Here is a 16,672-nt window from a genome sequence, read left to right as displayed (position 1 = left end):
CAGTTTATACGCTGTTTACCTCTGGGATTAAATTCACTTTTCAAATGTACACAATGCAAATACAAAAAAAAATTACATTTATTGAAACAATGCAGCAGCAGCTATTAGCTATAGTGTGTGTGTGTGTGTGTGTGTGTGTGTGTGTGTGTGTGTGTTTTTATCACAGCTCCTTGCATTGTTGTCATAGCTGTGCTTTTAGTGCACGTTCACACACGTGAGCGTGCCCCACTGGCTCTGCAATGCTCTCATATGACGGTTACAGCTGATAGCTTCGCCGTTGTTAGCATCGTTAGCTATGAGCCTCCAGCTCATCGTTGGCATGTTGAGGCAACCGGAATGCTTCCAATCCAAGTGGCAATTTAAAATTTCTCTCTACTCGCCACCAGGGGGCGACTCCTCTGGTTGTATAGAAGTCTATGAGAAAATGACTCTACTTCTCTCTTGATTTATTACCTCAGTAAACATTGTAAACATGAGTTTATGGTCTCAATCTCTAGTTTCAAGTCTTCTTCAATACAGCATGATGTTCATTTAGTACATTATGGTCCATTTAGAGTCAAATAGATGCTTTATGGTCTTTATGCTAAAACTTACTTCATCGCGCAAAAATGTTTTTACGCTCGCCTGAGAGTTTTGTTTGGTTTTGTCGGAACGCAAGCGTCTGCACGGCCAGTGACGTCACATCATCAGACAGGCCTTTCGCGGTGGTCCAGTGCTATTTTCTTTTACCCGTTTGTGCACATCCGACGTTTTTGAGAGTTTTTAATGCCGCAAAAATTCAAACTTTAAAGAAATTTCGGCGCTAATTCCATTTTCCACATCGACAGCCTCCACAGTCGACAGGGGAGAGAAACACAAGCAGCTATTTACAGCGCCTCCCCCAGCTGATACTCAAAATACATCCAATGCTCTGATAATACCACGCTCTTATTTAAATGCTCTGATTAATAAAATGTGGTTTTGTTCTTTGATTTTGTTATTTGTGAATGATCCTCGTTTAATTTCCACATTTCCTCGTCACTGCTCCCTAGTTCAAATTGTCAACTATTTAATTAAAGCAGATTTTTAGGTGAGTGGTTGGGGTTAGTTTAATGACGTATGTGTGATTGGTTGGAATGCTCACTGTGGGAAACCCACACGTTTCCTACACTCTGTATCTGATCTTATCTCCTTCACTTAAGGAAGTGATCCTTGGTTCTCTGCTCCACCAGTTTCTGCAATTCAGTCAAACAGAAAAATATGAAAAGAAACGACTCACAAACCTGAAGCAAATGGTCAACACATCGTAAATACTAGCACATATTTTAATATTACAAACATAATGTACCAACATGATTTTAAAATGTAAACGGAATGATAGCGTTACACGAGTAGAGTAAATAATAAAATAGATGTTATTTTATATTAATGATAATGTTTAAGTGTTGATAAACTATTATTTTTTCTTTACCTTAAAACAATGACATACAAATGTATATCAACATTTCTTAATTATTCAGATACTTTGTGACTTTATTTAGGAGACTACAGATTTTTTTATCTCGCATTAAAACCCTATGAAAAACCTGGTTTCAGGTCTTGAAGTGTTTCTCAACAACATTAAATATTCATGAATTAAAAAGCAACAATCACAGTTAAAGTGCAGAATATATTATTAAATACAAAACGCATTCATTCCACAACTTTCTTCATATTTTGATTGGTGCACACCAACGTCACACAGCCGTGGTTTCATATATTTCTTAACGTTTCTTACGACTGCTTAACCAAAACAGTCCGGTACAACTCTTGCATCACCGATGACGTAACGTTTTCCTCACGCTTCTCTTTCTGCTGCTTCTCAGCAAACAGGTCAGCAAATACGTTCGTCAGTCGGACGGCTCAAGATGTTTCTGCTGAAGCGCCACAGAAAGCATTGGGGTGGAGCACCCCGGCTGCTTAGTGGCGCATATCAGCTGCTGTGTTGTTTTGGTGCAGTGGGAAGTACCTAAATGTTTCTCTCAGTTAGAAATACTTGTGAACAGAAAACTGCAAATTATCGACCCATTGTGACCTCGGTTTACTGATAAATTTGACTGAATACCGCTGAGAATGCTGCAGCTGTGGCCTGACGAGACTTGGCTGTGTCAGCACGTTATCAGAGGCGTGTCTCTTCCTGTAAGTCAACATAAAGCGAATAAAAGGGCAGGTTAAAGGAGCTTATAATTATGAGAGGCCTCTTTATATTTAGCTCGTCTGGTGTTTTCATTGTGTCTCTGTCGTTGTTGCTTAGTGATCATTGCTGCGGTGTTTCCACGGCCGACTTCCCAAAAAGATCCCCCGCCGTTAAGACAGCGTGTGCCATATTGTGACGTCCACTTCCATTAATTTTCTGTGGTTGTGGCTGGAAAAAATACTAAACTTGCCACAACGTATTACCCCATCACAGAGTATCACTATAGTCCCAAAGTCCTGCAGCACAGTCCCGGACAACTTAAATGCCAATCAGGACCTGTTTCTTTCCACACAAAACATTGCCTGCAAAATGAAAGATGCAAACATACCACGCATGCATCTGCAAATGTGTTAATTTGTGCACAAGGAAAGAGCTGTTGTGTGTTTGAGGCTCATACACATGCAGATCCTTTTAAAACCTTCAAATAATTCAGTTTCAACGTTTCAGCCTTCATGATTCCGTCTTAGTTAACTTAACAGTTTCAATTTATAGTGACCACATATGCAAATATCTCAAACTAACCTCTCTGAACTAAAACATGTATTTACCAGCCGCGACAGTGACTCTGGTTTTGTTTTCACCTTGTCTGTGTGTACGTGTGTGCGTGTGTGTGCGTGTGTGTGCGTGTGTGTGCGTGCGTGTGTGCGTGCGTGCGTGCGCGTCATCGTGGTAAAATGTGCTCCTGGAGATGGTAACTGCCACAGAGGCGGTACTTACTGAGCAGGTGTGTATATGTCTGTCTGTCTGTCTGCGGACAGATTTTGTCAACGTGTCTTCTACAAAATTCGGTTCCCACACAAACAAACTGCTTTCTCGATTACGTTTGGAGAGAAACTTCTTTTCTCATGGATTACGGTTACACGTGATGAAGGTTGTGAATTCAAAACAAAACAAAAATGCAACAACATGACTCGGTAATGTTTCGTAAAACCTCGTTTGTTTTGAAATAAGCACGTTTGTTGCGTCATTTAAGTCACGGATGTAAATTTAAGTAAATAATCTTTGACTTCAGGTTTCATACGGGACACGAACAGCGGCCTCCTGGGTGAAAGTCTCGTGTTGACAGACCCGTCTACTCTGACCCCTCCCCCCATGAAGAACTCCACAGACTATGACTAGAAATATATTTGTGAAACGTGAAAAACAAACCTAACCTGGGAGAAACTTTCCCTCAAAACGATCCGGTTTCGTTGTATGGGAACGTAATCTTTAGGAAAACCAGGCTGGATATCGTCCCCACCGTTCAAGATGCAGTGACAAAACTTTACAGGTGTGTAGTTAAGATCAATATGAAGGCCAAAAAGCAAAGATGGCTGTGGTCCAAACCAGAGCCCCAGAAGTAGAGGCGTAGGAAGTGGAGAAGGGCCCTGATTTGGCAACGCGGCTGGCGAGATCCCAAGTTGGCCTCCAGCTTGTGTATGTAATTATTTTAGATCCTTAAAAGGAGCAGTAGTAATCATGATTAGACTTGTCCTCACTCACTATGATTAATATAAAGGGTTTTTTTAACCCCCGTTGTGTCACTACAGCTGTCTCTGCAGCAGAGCCCAACAGCTGAGCGAGGATCAAGGCTCCGGAGAGCTGGATGACAACATGCACTCTAAATAAAGGGCTCCCATCATGAGTAATTGGGATTGCACAACAAGTTAAAGACCACTTGTGACTTTTCTGGCTGTCATCTCACATCCCTTTAAGCTACATTTAGATGGCGAAGGCCTTTTGCGGAGTTCATCTGCTTTTGTCTGGTGTTTTTTTGGGGGTTCACATTTAGATTTGACTCGCACTGTCCATCGTTGGTCACAGAGCAGCTCCAGTGAGCGAGGAGGTTTAGCACTGAGTTTGTTGCTCAAGGGCACCTGGTCAGAAGCTCTTGCACATTAGAAAGGCAGAGTCGATCTTACAGCTTGGCATGAACCGCGCTGCACAGCAAAGCTGCATCACAGTTTATTTTTGGGAAAACACCAAACAAGACTTAACAAGAATCGACAGCCACCGCAGGAGGACTTTTCCAAACGAAAGCCAGCAACACGTGACAACTTCTGCCTGTTGTACGCATGAGGTCTTTTCAAAATAAACTTCATTATGACAAACAACCTATTGGTGCGTAATAGTTCTGCTTATCCTGTTCGCTTGGAGGAAGAGTTTCGCACATGAGCAGTAGATCGCTACGCTACCACAGGAAGCCTAAACGTACAGCCTCTGATGACGAACTGTACGTCAGGCAGACCCTTGCATTCTCTCAGGAAACTTTAACTTGGGCTTGGGTTTGGTGGACTTTCCTGGCCATAACTAGAGGAAGAAGGAGAATCGGGAACACTGTGTAGTTTCTCGTGCCAGGCTCCGCAAAATCGAGCGCACCTGCAAACCACCACAGTCTGCATCCACACCGAATGCACGCAGCTCCCGATTGGTCTGCGCTTACCTCGACAAGTGCGGCTGTTCCTGCTTTATTCATCTGCAGTTGCCTTGCTAAGTGCAAAGGCAGGTTTGCACAATTTAATTGTTGCAGATAGTGCACACACACACACAAGCAGGGGAGGACACGTGAGTTAGCATGTGGACCAATGCTGAGAACTGTCTCCAGAATACACCCCCATGTTATCTTATCTGGTGAGCAATTTGACCGTATAGGTAGAATGAGATACTCACCTGGACAGGTGTGTCAGCTGCATCGGTTGCAGTAAAAATCAAACGTACTTCATGTCAACTTGTTAGTGTATTCGTGCTTAGAAATGTCAATGCCAGCTGTATTTTCTTGGAAATGCAATGTTTGTTTGTGTGAATGTTTTGATTCCATTTAGCTCAGTTTTTTACTTTGGATCAATTCTTCATACCAACCAGATTGCTACACACACACACACACACACACACACACACACACACACACACACACAGCTTCCTCAAAAGAACATTACAAACATGACCACGCCAAGTGCAATTTGTCTTTGCGACAATCCAGAAAGCTGTAAAGACAAGAACGGATTAAAACACTGCAGCCCAGATGGCCGTGTTGATTTAAAGTCATGTGGGTGCAGCACACACACGCCATGGAGCTGATGAAACAATACTGTGTTTCACATACTGTGAGCAGAGTCGACGGTCAGGGTTCGTGCTTCCAACCCGGATGTTTACCGGCCCGCCGAGCTCCATAACTGATTGGCAGCAGTCAGTGGTGGGCCGTCAGGGCCTGCAAGGCCTTCTCTGCTGACCTAGACAGAATCACAAAGTTATAGCGATTTTATAATTTAATATTTTTTCTTAAATACACTACATGTATTATAATTTATAAAAATATTTTTCCCATTATCTTATTTTCTCATTGCACAACTACTGTCTTCCTCGGTTGCTCTGCTTCCAGTGCAGGTTGTTTTAAGTAGACCTTTTATCCAATCAGAGTTCACCTCTGTCTCTAGGTGAGAAGAGAGGCCTGAGGCCTGCAGACTCACAAGTGAATCCCTTTGCAGTTTAAGTGAATGGGGAAGATATTGTTGATTGTCATATTCTTCAACCAATCAGATCTTTAGTTTGACATGTTGGGCGTATTCTTTGACGTGTCAGAGCCTGCTAGCTGGCCTACAAGTACGTGATTGGTCAGTGGGCTGACATGTTGGGCGGTGACAATCCCAATATCTGCTGCCTCTGCCGAGCGGACATTTTCAGCCTCAAACACATTAAAACCTATTCAAGAAATACAACTGGGGAGGCTCGACTGTCTTCACTGGCGTCCATGAATCAAGAAGGACTTCTTACTGGAACTAAAACACACGGATGTACTGAACAACCGTGAGATTAAACTCTTTATTAACAAAGAAAGGAGGATGCACTTTGTCTTTAAATAGTGAACAGCAGCTTTGGTAAGTTAACTGCTTTTGTTTTTACATCTGCAGTAGCTTTAATATGCTTGTTTATATATTATTACGTGTACAACTTGTTTTTATGAAGATGGATTGTTTGGTTTTATATGTGATAGGAAATATTGTTATGTCCTATGTGGCTCTGGTGACATATTTAGTCGGTGCACAGCAACAAGAAGACACGTGAAGCGGCAGAAGTCTATATACTCCGCGCAAAGTGTTAAAGTTAAGTTTGAGTTAAAGTGATCATCTTTGAAGATTCATGTGTTTTCAAGTGGACTCATTTCCCCCCTCGGTGTTGACAGACAGTCAGTAACAAGAACTACGGTTTCGTGTATTTCCTGGACGGAGTGATCATAGCGTTACTCCTGTGTTCATGTGTCTATTTAATATTGTTCCCTCTGATGTGAATAATATTTGAATGGCCCGTGCTCCTCAGTGTGCGGTGGAATACGTGTTTTAGCTCCGCAGTTTTTTTTTTTAATGCATTGGTCCGTTAATGACGCAGCATCCCGTGTGCGTATTCATGTAACGTTATCTGCATTTAGTGTATTATTTATAGGTGTTGAGCTTAATTTTTACACGAAACAAATAATAACCGTTAGGCGGTTCAACTGCAGGACAGCAGTGAAGGCCCAGGTATACAATGCACGGCCCGCCACCGGCAGCACGAAAAAAAGGTGCCAATATTTGAAATGAAAACACATTGCTTCTTATCTGGTTTGGTGAATCATTTATTTTTGATTTGTAATGAAAACACAAAGGCATGATTGGTTTCTCACTAAAACAGCTCACCAAAGAGATGTTGAGGCCCATCTGTCGATAGGCAATGTTGTTCATCTGTCCCTCCGGTCCATTCTTGTGAACGCAGTATTTCAGGAACGTCTGAGGGAATTTGTTTGGATTTGGCACAAACGTCCAACTGGACTCAAAGATGAACAAACTCGATTTTGGTCGACTTAAGTCACTTGTACCTCACGTCCGTCCCATTCTCATGATATCTCAGAAGACGTCTTGGGCGAATCTCTTCAAATGTGTCACGAAGGTCCAACACAGACATGGATGTAAGCTGTAACTGGTTGGCGGAGGCATAACACCTAATTCTAGACTAGCCATTATTACATTTCATTTTTTTTTTATTTATCTAATGTTGCATTCAGCATTTAAGGAGTGAAAGCAGAGTTCTGCAGGTCTCCTGGATGATGATTATTGGGTCGAGTGTTTGCTGTGGATGGACGTAATAACCTCTGTTTTCTAACTTCTGCAGCCGCTGCGCCGTAATGTGAGGACCAGTGACCTTCGACATTCTGCTCTGGAATGAAACCAGCAACTGGAAGGAAAAAAAAAACGCCACCATTATTTACTGCGTCTCCCATCGCCATGTGATTCTGTGTCCCATCCATTACTGAATGGAGCCCTTCCCGCAACACTCTGACTGATGGCACAATTACTTTATCCCAATCATGGCACATATCTCCGGGTTATATTAGCACTGTAATATCTGTTTTTAATTATCTGTGCATCCATTATGTTAACTTCATTCTACTGAGCACCTTTTTTGGGATAGCATGTGGTTAAAGGGTCAGTTCACCCAAATTACAAAAAGACTTGCCTTTAGTGTTATCTAACCATGCAAAATCTTTTTGAGATATGTGTCTGAGACTTCTGCCCCCGCCCTAATTCAATGGAGACGAGTGAGTTTGTTTCTGTTGCTCACATGATTGAAAAGGGACGTTTAAAAACATTCGGCAGGAACTGTTTCCGTTTCTCAGCAGCTTTCTTTGTAACTGCTTTACAGTGAGGAGTAGTTCCTATAAAATCTGACCTCACCACCCCGCTTAGGTGGCTTTCAGCTGCAAAAATATAATTCCACGAGCCTCTGTGTGGAAGCAGAAGTTTTAGAGAAAGACATCTCTAAACCTCGGCACATAAAACTGAAATTGCATGGCTCGATATGACTGTAGGTTAGTAAGAGAGAGAGAAATAGTATTCATTGGCTTTCCTCACAAGACATTTCACGGTGAATTTGGGGATTTTAATGGTCTTTATTTTCACGAGGTGGTTTGTTGATGACTTGGTCTTTTTTTCACGACCACACAGTTCAGACTTCATATTCATAAACTTGAGTCATTCATACAAATGTAATCCGTTAATTATTGTTTTGCTTTATATCTGTTGATTTGTTGTGTACGGATGACGATTAAGGCAATGTGGGAAAAAAACAGTTTTAATGTGAAATAGTTTTATTCTTGATAACTTACTTTCTATTTTGTCGGCCGATACGAGCACTGATCTGACACCAGTGTTGATAATTAGCTGTATGAATGTGTGCAAGAAACGGGGATCATTATTGTATGTGTAAGTAAAAACATCGCTTTCCAAACAAAATGTAACGAAGACATACACAGAAATAAATCATTTATTATTAAAATAATAAATCGTGCACCAGCAACTTGGTAAAAACCTCTTCAAAATGAACAGGAATTACAACATAGCAAAACAAAGCAAAACCTTTTAAATGCAGCAACAAATTGGTAAAAACTTAAAATGAATTAAAATTCCAGTAGATATCAATACAACTCAAATATAAACTAATCACGTCTGTCACATACAAGTGCAAACAAACTTGATGAATAATAAACATTCAATTAAATTATTTGTAAACATTTGGTGCAAATAGTAATTTCAGTTCCGATAAATAATAAAGCCGGTGAAATGCTTCTGGAGGAGGTTGACGTTTTTCAGTGCTGCTGCCTCCAAACACTTGCTACATATGACAAGAAGCCGTAGAACTTGTTGGCGTGGCAAGTGTGAAAAAACTCCCAACTGCTGACACGTTTGTTGTTTTCTCCCTCGGCTCTACGATGTCGTAGGCGGACGTGCAATCGGACGATATCGGTATCTGATCTGTACATCGCTAGTTAGAAATCAGAGCGCTTCATTTATGCTCAGTTAGTTTTTGCCTGATTTTCGTCATCAGAATTCTGAAAGTAATATAACTGAAAAAAAACAGTTTTTATTTTTCATTTTGCCCGAATGGTCCTCCGTACTTAGTTCCTTTGCGTTATATAAAACAGATCTCATAATATTAGACAGAAAATAAGTTTTTAGTTGTCACTACAGGGAAATGCTTTGCTTTTTGCACTTTACAACATATTTAATAATTGTATTATTTTCTTGAACCAAATGTGAAAATGTAAGGAAATTCATTCCAGCATGTTTTTTTTCTGAAACTTTTCGACATCTGTGTAGGTGGACGTCTTGTTTTGGAATGAAACTCATGGGCTCTTTGTTCTCATGGATGTTTCTATACAAATGCAAATAAGCTCCTATCCTGACTTTAACACCATGCACCATGTTGTTCACTCTTTACAAACGTTCTCGTCCTTTAAATCCCTCCCTACATCCTTAAGCTATGATTTTGGAATCAGACGTGTTGCCCCAAAGCATTTTTTTTCCATTTACCTCAAATGCTTTCAATGGAACCGAAAGCATGTGGGCGGGCATGTTTTATTTCCTCGCTACAGTTGTTGGATGTCTCTGGGGAGTCTGCTGGATTATGGAGGGGATTTCTGTTGGATTTCTGTGAAATAAAGACTGTTTTTTTTAACCATCTCCTGTTGCGTCAACCAATCGCAAAGCCTGCAGACGTGACGTACCCTTAAGTGGTGTTTACGTTCGTTCTTTAACATTCGACATCTCAGACTGTAAGCTGTGTATAATTGAGTGTTGCATCATGTCATTGAAAACAGAATGTGTGTGAGGATATAAGCCTTTTAAAACAGCACTGGCCTACTTTAAAATCTAAATTACAAGACCTATATGGCACTGTGCGTCTGTGATGATGCTATAGGAGGCAGATGATGTGACAACATGGAGTTTGAGACGGTTAATGATAAAAATACATTTTATTTTGGAAGTTCTTATCAAGGAACTCGGCCACTTTATGAAGCAGATAATATAGAGAGAGATAGTTGTAACTGTATAAAGAGCAAAGTGGTAAAATGGCACCTGTTTAAGGCAGATGTAACCTTGTTACAAATCTAACCGCCCCACCACGTGCTCCCTTGACCCGATCCCCTCCCCTCTTCAGTCTATTGCGACTGAACTCCTTCCTTTCCTCACCCACCTCATCAACACATCTGTTTCAGGACTGCCAGAGTCACCCCCCTTCTGAAGAAACCATCATTTGATCCTTCTGATGTCAAGAACTTCAGACCGGTTTCTCTTCTACCCTTTCTATCCAAAACACTTGAATGTGCTGTCTTTGACCAACTGTCTTCCTATCTCCACCAGAACAGCCTCTTGGACCCCCACCAGTCCGGGTTCAAAGTGGGTCACTCGACTGAGACAGCCCTCCTTGCGGTGACGGAGTCGCTTCACGCCGCGAGAGCGAACACTCTCTCCTCTGTCCTGATTCTCCTGGACCTGTCTGCGGCGTTTGACACGGTGAACCACCAGATCCTCCTCTCCACCCTCGAGGGGATGGGCGTCTCAGGCTCTGCACTCTCCCTGTTTGCATCCTACCTGACAGGTCGATCCTACCAGGGGACATGGAGGGGGGCCGTGTCGGAACCACGCATGCTGACTACAGGGGTTCCACAAGGTTCAGTCCTGGGCCCCCTTCTCGTCTCGCTCTACACAACATCTCTGGGTTCTGTTATTCGCTCGCATGACTTCTCTTACCATTGTTATGCCGATGACACCCAGCTGATCTTGTCATTTCCCCCCCCCGGTGACACTCAAGTGGAGGCACACATCGCTGCATGCTTGGCTGACATCTTGAAGTGGATGGCGACACACCACCTGAAGCTCAACCTGGACAATACCGAGCCACCCTCTCGTGTCACTTTTGGGTGAAACAAACATGGCGACGGCCAAAAACAAACATGAAAAGGAATGAAATTACTTTTGCAGGAAACCAAAGTATTTGACAAAGATTGTCTCTCAATGAAAAGTTAAGGGATCACCAAAGTTACAATCCATCCTGATGGGAAACATGAATGTCTGAACCAAATTGAATGGCAGTCCATCTAATAGTAGTCGAGACATATGACTAAAAACTACAAATGTCAACCGCATGGAGGCACTACAGGAAACGGGGATAGCCATGTTCATTAGAATTCATCCTCTGCTAACCATGAATATCTAAAATTTCTTGGTGATCCACTCTATGGCTGTTTGGATAGAGCCTAGATCTAGAGCCATCCTGCTAGAACGGCTTAACATGTCGTTATAATAATTATTTCCCTGCATTATTTGAAAAATCATATTAGTTTATGGTAGTTTGTCCAGGAAAAATATATTTTGGAACAAATAGGTAAAAATGCTGCAAAAAGCAAGGAAAACTGCTGTTTGTTGAGCATAGCACAGCCTTTAGAGTGTTCGTTGAGGACATGCAGAACGGCTGCTTGTTTTGATGCTGCCTGACAGTCCTCAAATGCTGCATCAGTAGATGGGAACATCTTGTTCTCAGCTGCAGTAGCGAGGCAGATTCCTGCACGAGGCTGAACTAACTGGTTGAAAAGTGCATGTCCGGACTTGCCGAGCCTTACGTAAGAGGTGGATGTAATCCCATCGGACGTGACTGGGCCTTACAATAACACGGGAGGTTCATAAGATTGAAGGAGGTCAGACGCTGGCCCGACGCCACGCTTTAGTGATGACACATCACCGGAAGAACAAGGCAGGAAGATGAGAAGAAGCGCTACTGGGCATTTTCACGTGACGCACTGCATCATTACAGACACATGGACTGCAATGTACTGTCTATATCTTTAACCCTAACTCGAGAACACATGGTTGCCTATTTTTATAATGCAAATTCTCAAACTGGGGGTCCTTTATTTACCTCAACTACCAGAGAGAGAACCAGACCTTTTCTGGTAATTTTGCAGCCTTATAAAGGTTTCTAATGACTGGACACAATTCAACTTCATCAGAGTATCTGGATGATATGTCGACCATTTTACAGATGACGTCACAAATGTGTCCCCATGTTGGCAAAGGAAGTGGCATTTTGCCCCAGCTATACAGACGAGTTAGCACGCTTTAAACGTAAAATCAAAACCCTTAACAGCATCAAAATGTCTGTTGTCAGAATCAATATTCGAAACAGCAGACTGAAGTTCTGCAGAATTCACAGGATCACGACCGTTTCAGAGCAACAGGTGCTTCAATTTAAAGTGCGACCGCATTAACTGGTGACTTTCAGCCAAATGCGTCCTTTGTTGCTTGTAGTAACTTAAGTAAATAAAGATAATAAACAGAAATGATTATGTATTTAATATTGATTGGAGGCTGTTACAAGGACACCTACATGTTCTGTTTTTGTTTTCAACAGCTAGTGGCTTATATGCTGGTAATTTCTGGCAGGTGTAACGCTACGCTCTAGGTTTCACTTGCTAATTCATTCTACCCACTCACTTATTGCACTGGAAAGTCAACATGCTTAGGTTGCATTCGTCATGTCTGGTGGTTAATGCCCTTGCATAGCACGATGAGTTATTTCACATTGCCGTACTTCCGTTGCCAAACTGCGTGCTCACACTTACATACGTTATCATAGCTTACAAACTGTAGAGGTGTTTGAAGTGTTAAAAAAAAACATATTGCATTGGTATCTTTTACATTTGGTTTCTCTTCTGTTCTTTGTCAAACAAATTAGTTTCTGTTCTGTGTAAAGCAAATAGTTTCTCTTTGGAAAATGAAGGTTAATTACCAAACATCCTTATTCATGTGGTATTTGGTACATGTGCAATGTCATGTAGCTAATCCCATGCGGGATGGACCATTGCATTGATTTGACACAAAAGGAAAAAGAAAATTCATTCATATAGCGGTATGTAAGGGGACAGGTGTGTGCCAACTCTTTTCTGGAAGTTTTATATCAAATATCCAGACTGTTCTCATACAGCGTTCGTAGTTAAACCTACTTTTTAATTCGTAGACATTCCACAAAATCAATTTGTATGTAAGCCACCTAATCGTGAACCAGAAAGTATAAAGACTGGAAAAACCCACACAAGGTGGGTGGTAGGTGGTAGGGTTGGTGGTTGAATCATACAAAAACCTCTCTCTCACCCAGCAAACAATGGAAGTCAATGTTAATTTATGTGTCGCGTAACTTGGCATTTAGGTGGATTTATTTGCAGAAATGGAATATAATATAAGTATGTTTTCTTTAGAGTATTTCAGACACATTGTGTTTTTGTTACCTTAGAATGAGCCGTTTGTCTATATACGGAGCTCCTCTTCACGGAGCCGGCCGCCATGTTTCTACGGTAGCCCTGAACGGACAAACCAACTTGCTTCCACGACCGTGGTCGTCAAAACACTGAGGAGACTGCTGTTTTTGTCTCAAGGGCTGGAAAAATAAACACAGGAAACCTCTGTTGTTCTCTACTGCCAACTCGTTCGCTCACGCAACTTCCCACTGCACACACATCGGCTCTGCTATTCCTTAAATAACCTATGCCAATCTTGAAACAACTGGCTCTGGATAGGGCCTTTTGCATTTTCACTTCGGCCATTCGTGATTTACCTACACACTTGGCACACGGGAAACGTTGCAATCTGCAACCTCACCACTAGATGTCGCAAGATCCTACACACTTCCATGGTTATTTCAGCCCAAAACACAATCTTTACAATCAAGTAGTTTTGTTGCCTGTGAAAACGGAGGTTTATTTTTAAAAGACTGTGTAAATGTAACAAGTGGAAATTCGTAGATAAAGGCACAAAAATGGGACTAGCGTTATTTTTGTAAGAAATCAGACGGACCGTTGTGTGAGGATACGTTGAAATATCAGTACGTCCGTGTTAGGAATCCTCTGACATCCTTGTAGGTGTATCAGTGGAAAGGTTGAGAAGGATACAGATGTTTAGTGACACATTCTTTCTCAGGAATTTGCAATCCATTCATGGGACAAGTCGAGGCTGGGTGGGGACATGTCTCGTGAGTGTGTAACGCATGAGAACATTGAGTCCCAGACACGATGATGTGTATCAGAGTGTTTGATTAGACAATGGAGGTGTTTTAGTTGAAGAGAGAGACATCATGTTGTTGTTGGGTGTAACTACTGGAGGCTGTCCTTTGGCTTTAGTTATATACCTGTATGATATGTGTATGTTTGTTTTCGTGATGTGGTATCATCATGTTTTTACCTCAAGTTCTGTGACGCAGGCTCTGCTAGTTCTGCGATGACTGTCTTTAAGTCTTGAATCTATCTGCATGCCTTATCTACATATTTCCTTGATCCTTTCTTGCTTGATTTGTTCTTGATTTCTTTAGAAAACTCATCTGTGCACAAGAATCATCACAAGACATCTTTGACTTCTGCATTGTGGCAGCCTGCAGGGCTTTACCAAGCATTTTAGGATATTTACATGATTTAAACATGGATCAAGAACATTTTCCATGCCTGTTACCGCTGGGTTCTGCCAGAGGCTTTTATGTGCCTTCTTCTAACAGTTCGCTCCTTTCGCTTTCATCCTCCCTTTTCTGTTTTCGTTCTGAATCAGTCTGCTTTATTTAACTTGGCATGTAACATGATTTATCTGCTGGGAGAAGTTTCCCTTCATTGACTGGAATAATTGTGATTTACTCTGCAGACAGATAACATGATTATCAGTTTGGGGCTTTTCTATTTTACACCCATCAGTTTGTCACCTGTAGCCTATTTGAGTTTCTGTTTGAAGGCACCAATGTTTTTAGCAATTAGCCGATTAGCCTTCCAGTTACATAGCTGGCACATTTGAGGTCTCATTTGTGGTGTGTGTATTTGGCAAAAATGATATTCACTTTCTTTCCTTTGTATTAAATGAGAAGAACGATAACACTATCACAACTACCAGATGATTAGCCAAATTTAGCCTAGCCTATATTAGCTCGCCAGCCCAAAATTAAAAAATACAGCTACCGACAATTAACATGTATTCTGTTTAATCCGAAATGAGTGGTGCTTTTACTCATCTCTTCAAGAAAGCAAAGTGTATTTATTTCCCAAGCTATTGCTTTGAGTTGCTATAAATAAAGTTCATGATTAAAGCCATGCTAATTTGTCTAGCTTAGCATTAGCATTTAGCCTATTAGAGCCCCAGTTATATAGCTAGCACAGAGGCTAGCATACAAGTATGACCAGGATCACTCATGAAGAAGATGAAAAAACAACCAATATTTTTTGTCATTAAAAATGACTTGTTTACAAATATTTGAGTTCTTCATTTTTGGGGTATTAATTCATGCACAATTCAGGAGACTAAGTTCAAAACTTCAGAACAAAGGAAGAAGCCGCTCCTGTCCCTGCATGGACTTTTCTCGTCGGTCTCCAAATCAAAACAGCTGGTTCAAGTTCAAATTAACTGGTATTTAATTACTTAACAAAAGCGAAAACAGTTACAAACTGAATACACTATTAATAGCAATATGTTCCATGGAGCAGAGACCACATGTGTTTCACCCAGCAGACCGGCGAATTCCGGTTAGCTGTAAAGCAAAAGTCACGAGGTCTGATTCTCCTCAGAATCACTCTTTTGTTCCAAATGTCTCTGGAATGACTCGTATCAGCTCAATGATTGGCTGAAATCCAACAAGCTCCTCCTTGGCCTCTGACCCGATGGTCCGTCCTCCGTTGAGGCCAGTGTGTCTTTCCTTGACCACTTCCTGCTTCCTTTTTGAAGACGGTGCCTCTGCTGGGCTCATCTATTACCATACCTGTAATACCCTCTCTCACCTAACACCTAATACATTTCAGCAAATCTTCTTCACAGTGTTCAATAGATTCAATGATTATACTTTTTGGTTTCAGACTTCTATAAGTAAATATATTGTGACATATAATATCCACCACTCGGAGTGCTTTTAAACATACTAGGAATGCTTTTAAACTTAAATTTCTCACAAGACTAACGGCCACAAACATGTATTATCTTATTTTTAATTTGATTTCAACGCCATGCAAACGCACATCCATTGCATTGAGGTCACAGTTTGTACAACCCAAAGGCTGTGGCTGCTTCCTCGTAGTTCACCAGGGAGAGGTCTAGCACCCAGACACTGAGCTGGTTTCCTGTCTCCAGTGGGATCACCTCTCCCTGCGTGGCCGTGCACAGGCGAGGGATCGATGCCGACCTGCTGATGCTGTGCAGATTGCAGTAGGCCTGCATCACAACCGTGTCCTCTACTGTCTCGTTCTTCCTCAGCATCACCCTGCTGACCAGCGGTTGCTCAATGTCGCCCTTCAAAAAGGTCACCCTGGAGTAGATGTAGTAGTCACCGGGCTGCAGGATAGTCAACCAGCTGTTTCTGTAGTTGATGCTCCTTCGAACTGATTGTTTCAGGTCCCACTGGAGATAACCCTGTATAGATTTCTGATTCCATGTGTGTGATCGCGGCTCAACCACCATGCGGGCTAAGGCTTTGAATTGTTGCTGGTTTGTTGTTTTCTGCTCAGTAGAGTGCATATCTCCGCCAGGTGTGTCTGCAACCACTGAAGTTTACAGTACACTAGTACGGCTAACCAGTGTACTGGTAGTACACAGAGGTGCACACTCAATCAGTCATGGACGCACAGTCACACACACGTACGACCGCACACACAAC

The 16,672-nt window shown here is 41.8% G+C and overlaps 2 protein-coding genes across 2 annotated transcripts in view; one reads left to right on the top strand and one right to left on the bottom strand.

The window, feature by feature from the left end:
- Positions 1-7,406, top strand: part of mcl1b (MCL1 apoptosis regulator, BCL2 family member b) — a 31,470-nt gene extending 24,064 nt beyond the window's left edge. The window contains exon 4 of the mRNA XM_031867393.1: positions 7,337-7,406. Coding sequence (XP_031723253.1) covers positions 7,337-7,355 — 19 coding nt within the window. The 3' untranslated portion in view covers positions 7,356-7,406. The remainder of the gene's footprint in view (positions 1-7,336) is intronic.
- An 8,647-nt stretch (positions 7,407-16,053) lies between these two features.
- On the bottom strand, positions 16,054-16,672 carry LOC116394433 (tumor necrosis factor ligand superfamily member 6-like). Its single transcript, XM_031867511.1, has one exon. It carries the CDS (start codon positions 16,531-16,533, stop codon positions 16,054-16,056), a length of 480 nt encoding a protein of 159 aa, XP_031723371.1. The 5' UTR covers positions 16,534-16,672.

The sequence above is a fragment of the Anarrhichthys ocellatus genome, unplaced genomic scaffold (assembly GCF_004355925.1).
Source record: "Anarrhichthys ocellatus isolate YVR2014 unplaced genomic scaffold, GSC_Weel_1.0 scaffold39, whole genome shotgun sequence".
NCBI lineage: Eukaryota > Metazoa > Chordata > Actinopteri > Perciformes > Anarhichadidae > Anarrhichthys > Anarrhichthys ocellatus.
The sequence above is the reverse complement of the archived record's forward strand: the minus strand, read 5'-3'. Positions and strand labels throughout refer to the sequence as shown.

Coding starts and splice junctions, on each gene's coding strand:
- LOC116394433 (XM_031867511.1), bottom strand. CDS start 16,533: ATGCACTCTACTGAGCAGAAAACAACAAACCAGCAACAATTCAAAGCC.